This window comes from Macaca thibetana, chromosome 12 (genome assembly GCF_024542745.1).
Source record: "Macaca thibetana thibetana isolate TM-01 chromosome 12, ASM2454274v1, whole genome shotgun sequence".
Taxonomy (NCBI): Eukaryota; Metazoa; Chordata; class Mammalia; order Primates; family Cercopithecidae; genus Macaca; species Macaca thibetana.
In genome coordinates, this window is record NC_065589.1 from 14,605,679 (window position 1) to 14,620,422 (window position 14,744).

General features: G+C 40.4%; 1 protein-coding gene across 7 annotated transcripts in view; it reads left to right on the forward strand.

Annotated features, from left to right (window-relative positions):
- The window catches only part of SPHKAP (SPHK1 interactor, AKAP domain containing), a 196,497-nt gene that overhangs the window by 160,888 nt on the left and 20,865 nt on the right, over positions 1 to 14,744 (forward strand). For all 7 annotated transcript variants that reach the window (XM_050752094.1, XM_050752097.1, XM_050752095.1 and 4 more), the window contains 2 exons: positions 1,322 to 1,577; positions 3,138 to 6,888. In XM_050752094.1, coding sequence (XP_050608051.1) covers positions 1,322 to 1,577; positions 3,138 to 6,888 — 4,007 coding nt within the window. The remainder of the gene's footprint in view (positions 1 to 1,321; positions 1,578 to 3,137; positions 6,889 to 14,744) is intronic.

The window sequence follows — 14,744 nt, forward strand, 5'->3', positions numbered from 1 at the left end:
ACCTTCTTTGAAAAATAGACCTAATCACATATGCATACAGGGGAATTCAATTTTTGAGCCCCCAGGAGATTCCTGAACCCCTTGGAGAAGGATTGAATTTTTCATTTTATAATCATCTCTCCTAGAATTATTGGAATATTTTATTACTATTCCAATGGCAATAAATAATATGAATAGTGAAAATGTGTAGTGGAGAATGAGCATATGGTTCATAACCCCAGAACTAAAAGAATTAACAGGTCTAACTAGTACACGATTCTATAATTTGGGCCTCTTTATCACTGTTCTTACCACACGCTGGTCTTTTAGAGATCATTAGTTCACTTCCTATGGATTTCATTTAATTTCATGTTGACTGCTTCTTCAGATAAGCAATACAAATTATAGAATCTAACTGTAGTTGATAGAACACTTACTGTACCTCTGAAGTACTAGTAGAGGTTTTACTGAGTATCTTCAAGGCAGAGAAAGATACTGGTCTGAGAAACTGGAACTCGATTTAATCAAGAGAGGTAACCAAGACAGCGTTGACATTCCCTTCAGCTTGACCAAAATGTGGACAGGCTCCTTCCTGACTCTAGACCCTGACTTCCCTTTTCTTAGAGCATTTAATCTAGAAAATTTATAATTGTAAATTCCTCTGCCTTTTTGAGATGTAAATCATTTTGTAAAAGCCTCTTGCCAGCTTTATACCCAGAAATGTCTTTCTCAAGGACCTGGGAGCTGTCTCGTTGAAATGTAATCATCAAGGAAGATAGTTCCGTTAATGTCCCCAGTCTTTATGGGAGCGTAAGAACCTAACTTCAGTGGGCATCTTGCTCCAGGTTGTAAAACTACCTCCTGTCAAAAAGACACAAGAAAGTTTACTGTTTCTTTGGGTAAAGCCAATGATCAAACACAGATGACCTGAGATCTGCCCCATCACTCTAGCCCTTAAAAACCCTATTGCCTTTTGTTCAGTGGAGTGTGGTTCAGCTTAATTCTGGTCTCTCTTCCCTATTTTAATAGCCTTGAATAAAAACTTCTTTGCCTGTTTAACTTTGCCCAGTTAAATTTTTGCTTTGACCAAGGGAAACTAAAATATGTGATACAGCCGATCTATTTTCCCCCAAGTCAGGCTTTCTGCTAGGTACCTTGTGTTCCCAAACATCACTTGAATTTTTTTCAAGCAGTTTATTAATATAATCCCAGAAGACATTTCACATATTTTAAAGGTCCCCACTCCTATTAACAGGGGAGCTTGGTGGAAAAGGAAAGGTCAGAGGCAATAGTCTTTTATTTTCCCTTTTGAATAAATGCCTTCTTTTCTCTCCACTTTTAGTGCCCTTGGCTGCCAGATATCTGCTTGGTCCAATGTGCAAGAGGGAACAGACCAAACAGTACCAATTGCATCATCTTTGAAATCAACAAATTTCTGATTGGTCTGGAACTGGTGCAGGAGCGACAGCTCCACCTGGAAACAAACATCTTAAAACTGGAGGATGACACAAACTGTTCCTTATCCTCAATCGAGGAAGACTTTCTTACTGCTTCTGAGCACTTGGAGGAGGAAAGCGAGGTGGATGAATCTAGGAACGGTGAGAACTTTCCAATTAGTGCCTCTTGAAATTAGTCCCCATATAAAAATGTCTGGGTGGGATTTGAGAAAAGTTCCAGGCCACATCAGTTTGGCTGACACATCACAATCTTTACTTGCTGAATTTTAAGGAAGGAAGGAAGGAGGATATGAGAACACTGGTGAAGATGCTGACAAACACACTTAGCAGACTTAATGGTTGGATGGATCCAGACTCCCAAATGATGCCTTAGGGATGCTGAAGGGAATTTGTGTACTTTAAAGGTAAATCCTCCTGCCTGCCAAGAGATGGAGGCTATCACTGGGAGGAAAGTTAACTTCCCTAAGACTTCCATAAAAGCCATATATTAGTTGGATCCAAGTTGGACCAGCCTGGGCTTAAATCCCAGCACTGCCACATTGAGGCTGTGAGATCTGGCGCCAGTTATCTAATCTTTCTGAGCCTAGTTTCTTTGTCTAATTTGGGAGTACAATCGTGCCGGTAGCTAATGATTTTTGTGAAGACAGAAAGAGATAATCCAGGAAAGTGTTTAGCACTCATTTCTTCAGCTCTTTCTGTTGACCCACTCACAGAGCTCAATGAACAATGTGTTTCTCCTCCCCACTTTTAGCCACAGAGGAAGGGGTACCCCAGATGTTATTGCCACTGTCTCTGGGACAAGTCTCATGCAAACTTTAGAACAAATCTTTGCAACAAGTCCCACTACTGAGCTTGCTGTAAACATCCTCCCTTCTCTCTTTGTACCCAGTGGGAAGCTCTAAGATGCACCTGTCTGGGTTGCTTTCCCCTGAAGAATGGTGGCAACCCTCAACCCTCAAACACTTCCTACTTGCATTTGTATCCCACATGGAAAGCCATTTTTTGGGGTGGCATTCTATCATGAAACTTGAAAGCCTTTTCCGATTCATTTTTCTTGAAGAAAACCATTCAAAATGTTATTCTTGAAGGGGGAAAAAAAGTTGATGCTTTATTTTTATTTATTTATTTATTTTTATTTTTTATTATACTTTAAGTTCTAGGGTGCATGTGCACAACGCGCAGGTTTGTTATATAGGTATATATGTGCCATGTTGGTGTGCTGCACCCATTAACTCGTCATTTACATTAGGGTATATCTCCTAATGCTATCCCTCCCCCCTCCCCCCACCGCACGACAGGCCCCGGTGTGTGATATTCCCCACCCTGCGTCCAAGTGTTCTCATTGTTCAGTTCCCACCTATGAGTGAGAACATGCGGTGTTTGGTTTTCTGTCCTTGTGATAGTTTGCTCAGAATGATGGTTTCCAGCTTCATCCATGACCCTACAAAGGACATGAACTCATCCTTTTTATGGCTGCATAGTATTCCATGGTGTATATGTGCCACATTTTCTTAATCCAGTCTATCATCGATGGACATTTGGGTTGGTTCCAAGTCTTTGCTATTGTGAATAGTGCCACAATAAACATACGTGTGCACGTGTCCTTACTGATGCTTTACTTTTAGAAAGTAATTATTACTTAAGACTTATGGTAACCTGCTATCCAAAAAGTAATAGTGCCTCTCATGTTCTCCTCACTAGGCTATGAAAATATAAATGTCTCAGCCAATGTTTTGGAAAGTAAACAGCTAAAGGGAGCCACCCAGGAGGAATGGAATTACAACAAGGAAAAGTGGCGTTATGCTTTGGAAGACAAATACATCAACAAATATCCCACACCATTGATTAAACCAGAACGATCGCCAGAAAACCTAACAAAGAACACAGCCTTGCAGAGTCTAGATCCCTCAGCCAAGCCATCACAGTGGAAAAGTGAAGCTGTAGGGAATAAGAGAGAAGCCACCCGTTATTATTATTCAGAAGATTTTAAAGGTCAAATGGAAAAATCACAGGCACTGTATATTCCAAAAGATTCTTACTTCTCCATGATGGATAAAGATGTACCTTCTGCATGTGCTGTGGCTGAGCAGAGAAGCAACCTAAACCCAGGAGATCATGAAGACACAAGAGACGCTTTCCCTCCTGTACAAGATGGAGAAGTCACCACTGGCAAGTATGCTACAAACTTAGCAGAATCCGTGCTGCAGGATGCATTTATTAGATTATCTCAGTCTCAGCCCACATTACCCCAGGAATCTGCACTCAGTATTTCTGTAGGAAGTTCTCTGCTTCCCAGTTGCTATTCTACAAAAGATACAGTGGTTTCTCGGTCATGGAATGAGCTCCCCAAAATCGTCGTTGTTCAGAGTCCAGATGGCAGCGATGCTGCCCCCGAGCCAGGCATCTCCTCATGGCCTGAGATGGAAGCCTCTGTTGAAACCTCAAATCTCCTCTCTGGAGAGAACCCCAGCAGACAACCCCAGAGTGCTCTAGAAGTGGCGTTAGCTTGTGCAGCCACTGTGATTGGAACCATTTCCAGTCCACAGGCCACAGAAAGACTCAAAATGGAGCAAGTGGACTCAAACTTTCCACTAGGGGGCAGTGGTGCACTGCAAACGCAAGCACTCCAAGGGCTCAAGGAACCTTCCATCAATGAGTACTCCTTTCCATCTGCTTTGTGTGGCATGACTCAGGTGGCCAGTGCCGTGGCTGTCTGTGGTCTAGGTGAAAGAGAAGAGGTGACGTGCTCGGTGGCTCCAAGCGGTGGCCTCTCGCCTGCAGCTGAGGCTTCTGAAGCCATGCCCCCACTTTGTAGTTTAGCAAGCATGGAGCTTGGCAAGGAAGCCATTGCTGAGGGATTGCTCAAGGAGGCTGCTCTGGTTTTAACAAGGCCTAACACCTACAGTAGTATTGGAGACTTCCTGGACTCCATGAACAGGAGAATCCTGGAAACTGCTTCAAAGTCTCAGACCCTGTGCTCAGAAAATGTCCTCAGGAATGAACTGGCACATACCCTGTCCAATGTTATCCTGAGGCATTCCATTGACGAAGTTCACCACAAAAATATGATAATCAACCCCAATGACAATAGGCATTCATCTGAAATTCTGGACACCTTAATGGAAAGTACAAATCAACTGCTTTTCGATGTGATATGCTTCACGTTCAAGAAGATGAGTCATATTGTACGGCTTGGTGAATGTCCTGCTGTCCTTTCTAAGGAGACCATCAGAAGGAGGGAGACAGAACCTGGCTGCCAGCCATCTGATCCGGGTGCTAGTCTAGCTTGGACAAAAGCCACTGAATCCTCCAGCAGCTCTCCACTTAGCAATTCACACAACACGAGTCTTGTCATCAACAATCTTGTGGATGACATGTATTCAAAACAAAACAACGGTGGAGTGAGGCCAGGCCTCTTCAAGAACCCCACGCTGCAGTCAGAATTATCACATGGTCACAGAGTGCCCGATTCTTCGACTGCTACAACATCCCCCAAGGAAATATATCTGAAAGGAACAGCGGGAGAGGATACAAAAAGCCCTCATCACAGTGAGAATGAATGCAGAGTCTCTTCCGAAAGACAAAGGTCCCCGACGGTTGGCCAGTCCAGAAGCGGTTCCCAGGAGGCTGAGGACAGTATCCACCCAAACACCCAAGAAAAGTACAACTCTGCCACATCTTGCATCAACGAAGTTCAAGTCAACCTGTCCATGTTAGGGGATGACTTGCTGCTTCCTGCTCAATCCATGCTTCAAACAAAGCATCCAGACATCTACTGCATTACAGACTTTGCGGAAGAATTAGCAGACACGGTCGTCTCCATGGCAACTGAAATTGCAGCGATTTGCCTTGACAACTCCAGTGGAAAACAACCCTGGTTTTGTGCATGGAAAAGAGGGAGTGAGTTTCTGATGACACCCAATGTACCCTGCCGATCCTTGAAGAGGAAGAAAGAGAGCCAGGGGAGCGAGGCTGCTGTGAGGAAACACAAGCCGCCCCGGCTCAGTGAGATCAAGAGGAAGACGGATGAGCATCCCGAGCTTAAAGAGAAGCTGATGAACAGGGTTGTGGATGAGTCCATGAACCTTGAGGATGTCCCAGATTCTGTCAACCTTTTTGCCAATGAAGTGGCAGCCAAGATCATGAACCTATCGGAGTTCTCTATGGTGGACGGCATGTGGCAGGCGCAGGGCTATCCCCGGAATCGGTTACTGAGTGGTGACAGGTGGAGCCGGCTGAAGGCCTCTAGCTGTGAAAGCATTCCTGAGGAAGACTCCGAGGCTAGGGCCTATGTCAACAGCCTGGGCTTAATGAGCACGCTGAGCCAGCCGGTCAGCAGGGCCAGCTCTGTCTCCAAGCAGTCGAGCTGTGAGAGCATCACCGATGAGTTTTCCAGGTTCATGGTGAACCAGATGGAAAATGAAGGGAGAGGATTTGAGTTACTGCTGGATTACTATGCTGGCAAGAACGCCAGCAGTATTCTGAGTTCAGCCATGCAACAGGCGTGCCGGAAAAGTGACCACCTCAGTGTGAGGCCAAACTGTCCCTCTAAGCAGTCCAGCACAGAGAGCATCACTGAGGAGTTCTACAGGTACATGCTGAGGGACATTGAAAGAGACAGCAGAGAAATCACCTCCTCCAGACGGAGCAGCCAGGATTGGACAGCCAGCCTGCTGTCTCCTTCTCTGCGATCCCCGGTGTGCCACAGACAGTCGTCCATGCCAGACAGCAGATCCCCATGCTCCAGGCTGACAGTGAATGTGCCCATCAAAGCCAACTCTTTAGATGGCTTTGCTCAGAACTGCCCACAGGATTTCCTAAGCGTGCAGCCAGTCAGTAGCACGTCCTCATCCGGTCTCTGCAAATCTGACTCTTGCTTGTATCGGAGAGGTAGGACTGACCACATCACGAACATGTTAATTCATGAAACGTGGGCGAGCTCCATTGAAGCCCTCATGCGCAAGAACAAAATCATTGTGGATGATGCGGGGGAAGCCGACGCTGAGCCTGTTTCTGGTGGCTCTCCCTCGCAAGCAGAGACATGTGCAAATAGATTAGCTGCCAGCAGGATGTGCAGTGGGCCAACTCTGCTTGTTCAGGAGTCTCTCGATTGCCCGAGGAAAGACTCTGTTACCGAATGTAAACAGCCCCCAGTGTCATCTTTGAGCAAAACTGCTTCTCTTACAAACCACAACCCTTTAGATTCTAAAAAGGAAACTTCCTCCTGCCAGGACACTGTAGCAATAAACCACAAAAGGCGATCACTTTGCTCGAGGGAAGTGCCTTTGATTCAGATTGAAACAGATCAGAGAGAAGCCTGTGTTGGGGAACCTGAACCCTTCCTTTCCAAAAGCAGCCCCCCAGAGGAAGCAGAAGAGCATTCGAATGACAAAAACATCCCAGATGTGGTGAGAGGTGGAGACACAGCCGTGAGCGCTTGTCAAATCCATAGGTGAGTGAATCGTCTCTTAGACTACATAGAGTGCATGTGATGGAGTTTGCATCTTAATCAGTGTTTAGTCTAAATTTTAGACATAAAGGATTTGATTGGTGCAAGAACTAAATTTTCAAAACCAAAAATAATGACCTCCTAGGTTAATATGCATTTATGGTAGAGAGTTGAAAGTAAATTTCTTCTTAAAATTTCCAAAGCAAATTAAACTCATCTATATAACCAAAGAAGTAAGATATAATTCCCCCCATTAAAATTAATCTCCTGTGGTTTCCTACCTTTTAAAATTCATTCATGGCAATTTTTAAGCAAATAATAATCTTAATAATATATGATGCAATAATATTAATAATAAATGATGCAACTTATTCATTTGAAAACAGTTAAATTTAAATAAATATTAGTATTGGCATTTGACATTAAATATTTTGCAATCATTTTTCTCTCCTCTCCTTTTTCTTCTCCATAGAGTCTCTCCTTTCAAGTTTTGGTTTCTGTTTTTGTTTTTTGTCTTTTTCTAAAGATCTTGCCAAGGACACTGTGTTCCACAAGGGCTGGCCCTTTAGATGCCTGGTATAATTCTGGCAGTATAAATGCAAAGCAACACTGAAGTATTGTTATTTAAACAGCTCTTTTCCAGAAAATTATGACGTAGTTGACAATCCATTTTGAATTTGACATAAGGTAATAATTTCTCTGAGGCTGCTTAAAGAACTCTCCATTCCTTTTACAACTCATATTTTCTGTAGAAAATCTATAAGATCTTTGAATATGAGACCATTGTATCATTTCTTTAGCTTTGGTTTGTAGTTAAACAAGACAGGACAACAAAAAAGGAAGCTAGTGGCCTTGGAAAATCTAAGTTGGAGAAGTCTTTTCAGAGACATATGCCTATATTGTTTATTATTTACCAAAAAGCCTGTGATTTTTAAATGTTTAGTGGCAATCAAGTGGAACACAGCCTTCATCAAATTTCAGCAGCTCTCTGAAAGTCTTTGATACTTTTCCACTTCCACCAGGGAAGGAGAAGGGATTCATCCTCAGGTACCAGTGCTGCCCACTAGAGGGCATCATCACTGGTGTGGTTATGGTTGAGTGTATTTGGTACATAGTGTCTAGGTGGATTTAAATATTTCTTTTTTAGCCACTCAGTACTAAGACCTTAACTTTCCAATCAGATGAAACCCTGGAAGAATAAGGAGAAAGGATGAAAACATAAAAGCAAAAGAACACAAAGCTAAATCAAATGACGTAGGCAGAGCTAACCCAGACGCTTTTTTATACATCAGTAGTTCTCCAGCTATAGACAATATGTATCGAAGCATTTTATGTAGGTGATACGGAGAATTACAAATTTTTTAAAGCAATCAGAGTTAAAGAAACAAATTAGCTCATGTGTAATTCTTTAGAATTACCTTAACCTGAAATACAAGAAAATGGAAAACCCTTCTTATAGAATCCAGATGCCTGACTTGGAGTCTTCTTTAACACAGATATCTTAAACCCAGCTGAGATTTTTAACCAAAGAGTGACTAGTTAGGGAACATTCATGAAATAGTAGTTCTACAAGATTTATGGTTGTAGGCTGAGATCAAATAGCAATTGTCCCTGAAGTTGAATAAAATTCATTATACAATTGTAAATTAAATGTCACTGATATTATCCTTAAAATAGGATATATTGGAAATATGTATGAATAAAGTCCCCAAATGGCTTAGGTTTGTATTACATAGAATGGCCCAAGAATATACCCTTTCAAATCATGATTTCTGGTTTGGTTTTCCACTAATAAAACAAGAAAGAATGTGGAGTCATCCACCTTAGAAATTCAAGACCTACATCTGCTTCCAAAACATAAGGACTAAATATTGAAAATGTTTTTCTTTGTGGAACAATATAAAGAATTATTAAGAACATGGATTTCACTAACCTTGTAACTATGCAACCTTGAGCAACTTCTCTGTTTACCAAAGTTTACTCACCTGTAGGTGGGAAAAATAATTATCTTCTAAGAGGATCTTTAAGGTTTTATTAAGGAAATGCACATAAATCTCTCAACTCAGGGCCTCGCCTATTGTCATAAATGCTTGCTTTTTGGTTGTTGTAATTGCTGTTTGGGGTTAGGGTACATGATTGCCCTTATTCCAGGAATTTTTTTTCCAAAAGAAATATCTTAAAGGCTCATGCCTGTAATCCCAGCACTTTGGGAGGCCAAGGCAGGTAAATCACGAGGTCAGGAGTTCAAGACCAGCCTGGCAAGATGATGAAACCCTGTCTCTACTCAAAATACAAAAATTAGCCAGGTGTGGTGGCAAGCACCTGTAATCCCAGCTACTAGGGAGGTTGAGGCAGAGAATTGCTTGAACCTGGGAGGTGAGGTTGCAGTGAGCCGAGATCATGCCACTGCACTCCAGCCTGGGTGACAGGGCAAGACTCTGTCTCAAAAAAAAAAAAGAAAAGAAAAGAAAAAGGAAAAAAAAGAAAAAGGAATATCTTGTAAACGTTACGAGGATTTTATTAAAACAAGAAAATTTCCAGATTTTGCTAGAGGGAAAATTAACCATATTTAGATTATTACATTTTCTAAGCTCAGAGATGTTATAGGATTTCATTAGTCAAAATAGTTAAGTACAAAACTCGCTTCTCTGTGAAGCAGTTCTTCTCCCTTACACACAAACAAGGTAAGTGGCATATGGACTCTTAATTTTGTTTGGAGATGGGGAGGCGTCATGTCCTGAAAATAATTTTAGGCTACTTTCTTTAGGCATGTTTTCATGATTCTTTCTTTAAAAAATGTTATTTACGCTCAATATGCTGAAATAAAAATCACTTTCTTACATTTTTGATAAAGGAATAACAACTTCAGAATTTGTTGGACTTTCTGGTAAGTTGAAACCACAAAGTATAAACAACAAACTGAGAATTCCGGACATTCATATGCTGTACTTACTGACATCATCTTGTGTTTTAGAAACATATTTTAGGTTGTGTATCCATTTATATTTGCTTCAAGAAAAAAAAAATATTCATCCAACAAATATTTGAGTGCTTACTCTGACCAGCAATTGGCCTTGGGGCTGAAAACACAGAAGAAAATAGAAAGACTGGGTATCTACTCTCATAGTTCTTACACACGAGTGGGAGAGACAGGGAGAGTACATAGGAAAATCTTTTGAAAAAATATTATTGTACAGTGTGATGAGAGAAAAAATAAAAAGTAATGTGGTAGCAAATAACTGGTAGGGAAAGTGGATACTTAGATAGGATGTTGGCATTTGAGATGAGACCTACAGGAAGAGAAGGTGCCAGCCGTGGGAAGAACGAGAGTGAGAGACTTGCATTTTAAGCATTGTGGTGATCTAGCCAGCCTGAAAAATGTTCTCACTATGAGTCACCTAGAGATCCTGGATTAAGTATAATAAACATCTTTTTAAGTATGTAGCTGATCTTTTTTTTTTTTTTTTTTTTTTTTTAAAAAGAAAGACAAGCAAATAAGCTTTAGTGATCTATTGCCCAGAATGGTGAATGTAATAAATAACAATGCATTATATATATATATTTTTTTTTTTTTTTTTTTTGAGATAGAGTCTCACTCTGTCACCCAGGCTGGCGTGCTGTGGTGCAACCATGGCTCACCACAGCCCCAACCTCCCAGGCTCAAGCAATCCTCCCACCTCAGCCTTTCAAGCAGCTGGGACTGTAGGTGTGCACCACCATGCCTGCCCAATTTTTTAATTTTTTGTGGAGATGGAGAGCTCACTCTGTTACCCAGGCTGGTCTCAGACTCCTGGGCTCAAGTGATCCTGCCACCTCAGCCTCCCGAAGTGCTGGTATTACAGGTGTGAGCCACTGTGCCTGGCCTGTATATTTCAAAACTGTTAAAAGATTCGATCGTAAATGCTTTCACCACAACAAAATATAAGTATATGAGGTGCTAGATTTGTTAATTAGTGTGACTTAATCATTCCACAAGGTAAAACTATATGAAAACATCACAGTATATACCCCATAGAATTGATACAATTACTGTCAATTTAAAAATTGACAAGCAGGTGTGGTATATTCCCCATGGATTTGGATGTTTAGCACCCCCGTCTAAAACAGCAGCCCCCAAGAGCCCTTATCTGGAGAGATGGAAGCAGAATGCTGTCTGCCATTTATGATTTACCCTCGTTTCTATATCCTCAGGAATTATTTTATTTACCCTTATTTGCAAGGCTAATCTTAACAATAGTAATTATAAAAACTGCAGAGGTTAAAAAAAAGAATTTGAAAAGGTAGTAAATTAAAGCTGACTCTGCTTGCCCTTGAGGGCATCTACCAGTCTCTGTAGCCTAAAAATTCATTTTCTAAAGGCTAGTGGAAACCAGGAAATGAGGGTCCACGAGTGGTGAAGACTTGGAACTGAGACAGACTTCCGCATCCTCAAGGGTTACAACCTTAGTAAAAGTGTGAACTATGGAAAAAGTTCACCCACCAGAACAGTGAACTGATTTTAAAAAAAAAAAAAAAAAAAAAAAAAAAAAGGTGTCTTTCAAGCTTCCAGTGCTGGGTACGAGGAGAAAACAATCCCCTGGAGAATTTATGACCACGGCTTACCCTAATGCGTTTTTGCCATTCTAATTTGCATTATACTTGTGGTCCAGGAAATCCCAAGCTGGTGAGTTACCTTAAAGCAATCTCAGGTTAACAACCCTGTGAGAGCTTGGCAGAGACAAAAGTAAAATCTCTGGAGAGTTAAGCCCAGTCTCAAAGGATTTCAACAAATAAAACCTCATCAAATATGAGCTCAGAGTCTTAAACTGAGAGACACACAAGGAATCAAGGCACTGTAAGACTCATCACAAACATGAAGAGGCAGAATTAGCCCCATCGAAGTTCTCAGACACTGGAATTATTAAATACAGAATGTAAAGTACTTATGTTTAATATTTGGAAAAATTGAGATACAAAATAGGAGCAAGAAACAAACCACCATCAGAATAGAATAAGGTAGATATAAAAATCAATCAAATACTACTACAAAGATGAAAAGTATAATAATTGAAATTAAAAACCACTAGATAGAAAAACATATGAATTATTGAAATCAAAACCACAATGGCATACCTGCAGAGAGAGCTTTAAAGATAAATGTGAAAGAACTTCTGTTTCTATTCACAATGAAATTATTGAAACTCCACTTGCCCTCCATTCGCAAATAATCTTTTTTCTTTCTTTCTTTCTTTTTTTTTTTTTTTTTTTTGAGATGGAGTCTCTCCCTGTCACCCAGGCAGGAGTGCAGTGGTGTGATCTCGGCTCACTGCAATCTCTGCCTCCCAGTTGCAAGCCATTCTCCTGCCTCAGCCTCCTGAGTAGCCGGGATTACAGGCACATGCCACCACACCCGGCTAATTTATCTTTTGTATTTTTAGTAGAGATGGAGTTTCACCATGTTGGCCAGGCTGGTCTCAAACTCCTGACCTCAAGTGATCCACCTGCCTCTGCCTCCCAAAATGCTGGGATTACAGGCATGAGCCACTGTGCCTGGCCCATCCATGAATAATTTTTTTAATGGGCAGAATTAAACAACTGTTTTCATATATTATATGACAAACAGCACATTGAGCAAAGGGAAACAAACATGATTAGCCCTATAATTGCCCTCACTTTCTATCCGGATTGCCTTTTCAGGCAATAGTGCAAACAGGGAAATCCTGAGCAGAGTTCAGTGGGCACAATGAGGTGAGGAGACATGGACTAGAGGGAGATAGGCAGAGAAAGAAGAGGAACCTGCACAGGAAGCCCCTCGACCTGTTGCTGAGCAGTGAGGCATGCATGCATAGGTACAGCCCCATGATGCTAGAGAGTTGTAAGCTGAACGATGCCACAAGCTCACATAATACTAGAAGATGTTTAGTCCCTACTAGCCAGAGTGAAGAATCCATCTTACATACACACAGTACTTTGTAGAGACCCTAAAAAGATCACATCATAGAATTAAGGCTAAACTAGCCCTAAAAATAAAGGCTAATCTACACTTGTTCTAACAAAACTTAAAAGCAAACATCAAAAAGATCAAGCTGAACTGAAACTAATTTAATCTAGAATAAAGTTCAACATTGTTTAAAGAAAAGATGACAAAATCTAGTACTCAACAACATAAACTTGCAATGTAACATCCAAGCAAAAAAATACTACATAAAGAAGTAAAATATCACTCATAATAAGGAGTATAATCATCAAAAGAAACATATCCAGAAATTACAGAAAAGATGAAATTAGCAGACAAGGATTTTAAATATCTCTTATAAATATGCCGAAAGATTTAAAGGTACACGTGAATATAAGATTTGATGGAAGTTATAAACTCACAAATTAAGAAATATAATGAACTCTAAGCATGATCAACAGAAGAAAATGACATCAAGGCACATGATAATCAAATTATTAAAAACAAATCATAAAGAAATGTCTTAAAAGCAGCCCAGAGGAAAAAAAATTATATACTAAGGAGCACAAATAAAAACTGCAGATTTCTTATCAGAAACAATGTAAGATAAAAGACAAAGCATGACAACTATACTACGCTGAAGGAGAAAAAAAACTGTCAGCCTAGTATACTTTGTCCAGCAAAAATTCCTTCAAAAATAAAGGCTATTCATTAATAGGAAGATTCGATATTGTCAAGATGTCAGTTCTTCCCAACTGAATCTATAATTCATTGCAATCCCAATCAAAATTCCAGCAAATTATTTTGCAGATATCAACAAACTAATTCCAAAGTTTATATGGAGACCAAAAGATGAAGAATATTGAACACAAGATTGAAGAGGAAGAACAAAGTCAGAGAATTGAGACTACCTGACATGATGATTTACTGTACAGCTATAGTAATGAAGATAGTGTGGTATTGGCAAAAGAATTGATAAATCAATCAATGGAACAGAACAGAGAGCCGAATAATAGACACCCACAAATACAGTCAATGGATCTTTGACAAAGAAACAAAGGCAATATATTGAAGAAAAAATAGTCTTTTCAACAAACAGTACAGAAACAACTGGACATTTACATGCCAAAGAAAATGAATCTAGACATGGACATTACACCCTTTGCAAAAAATAACATGAATGGATCACAGACCTAAATGTAAACACAAAGCTATATAACTCCTGGAATGGCCGGGCACAGTGGCTCAAGCCTGTAATCCCAGCACTTTAGGAGGCCAAGGATGGTGAATCATCTGAAGTCAGGAGTTTGAGACAGCCCAGCCAACATGGTGAAATGCTGTCTCTGCTAAAAATACAAAAATTAGTTGGGTGTGGTGGTGCGCCTACAATCCCAGCTACTCAGGAGGCTGAGACAGGAGAATCTCTTGAACCTGGGAGGTAGAGGTTGCAGTGAGCCAAGATCACACCACCGCACTCTCAGCCTGGGTGACAAAGCAAGACTCTGTCTCAGAAAAAAAAAAAGAAAAAAAAAACTCCTAGAAGATAATGTAGGAGACAAATCTAGATGGATCATGGGTATGGCAATGACATTTTAGATACACCAAAGGCACAATCTATGAAAGAAAGGCTTGATAAGATAGACTTTATTAAAATTAAAAACTTTTGCTCTATGAAAGACACTGACAAGAGAATGAAGACAAGCCACAGATTGGGAGAAAATATTTCTAAATACATATCTAATAAAAGACTATTACCTGAAATATACAAAGAACTCTTAAAACTCAACAACATAAAGATAAACTGATTTAAAAATAAGCGATGTCATGGAGTTTTTCAGCTATGTTTTCTTCTAGTAGTTTTATAGTTTTAGTCCTTACATGTAAGTATTTAATCCATTTTTAGTTGATTTTTATGTAAGAGGTG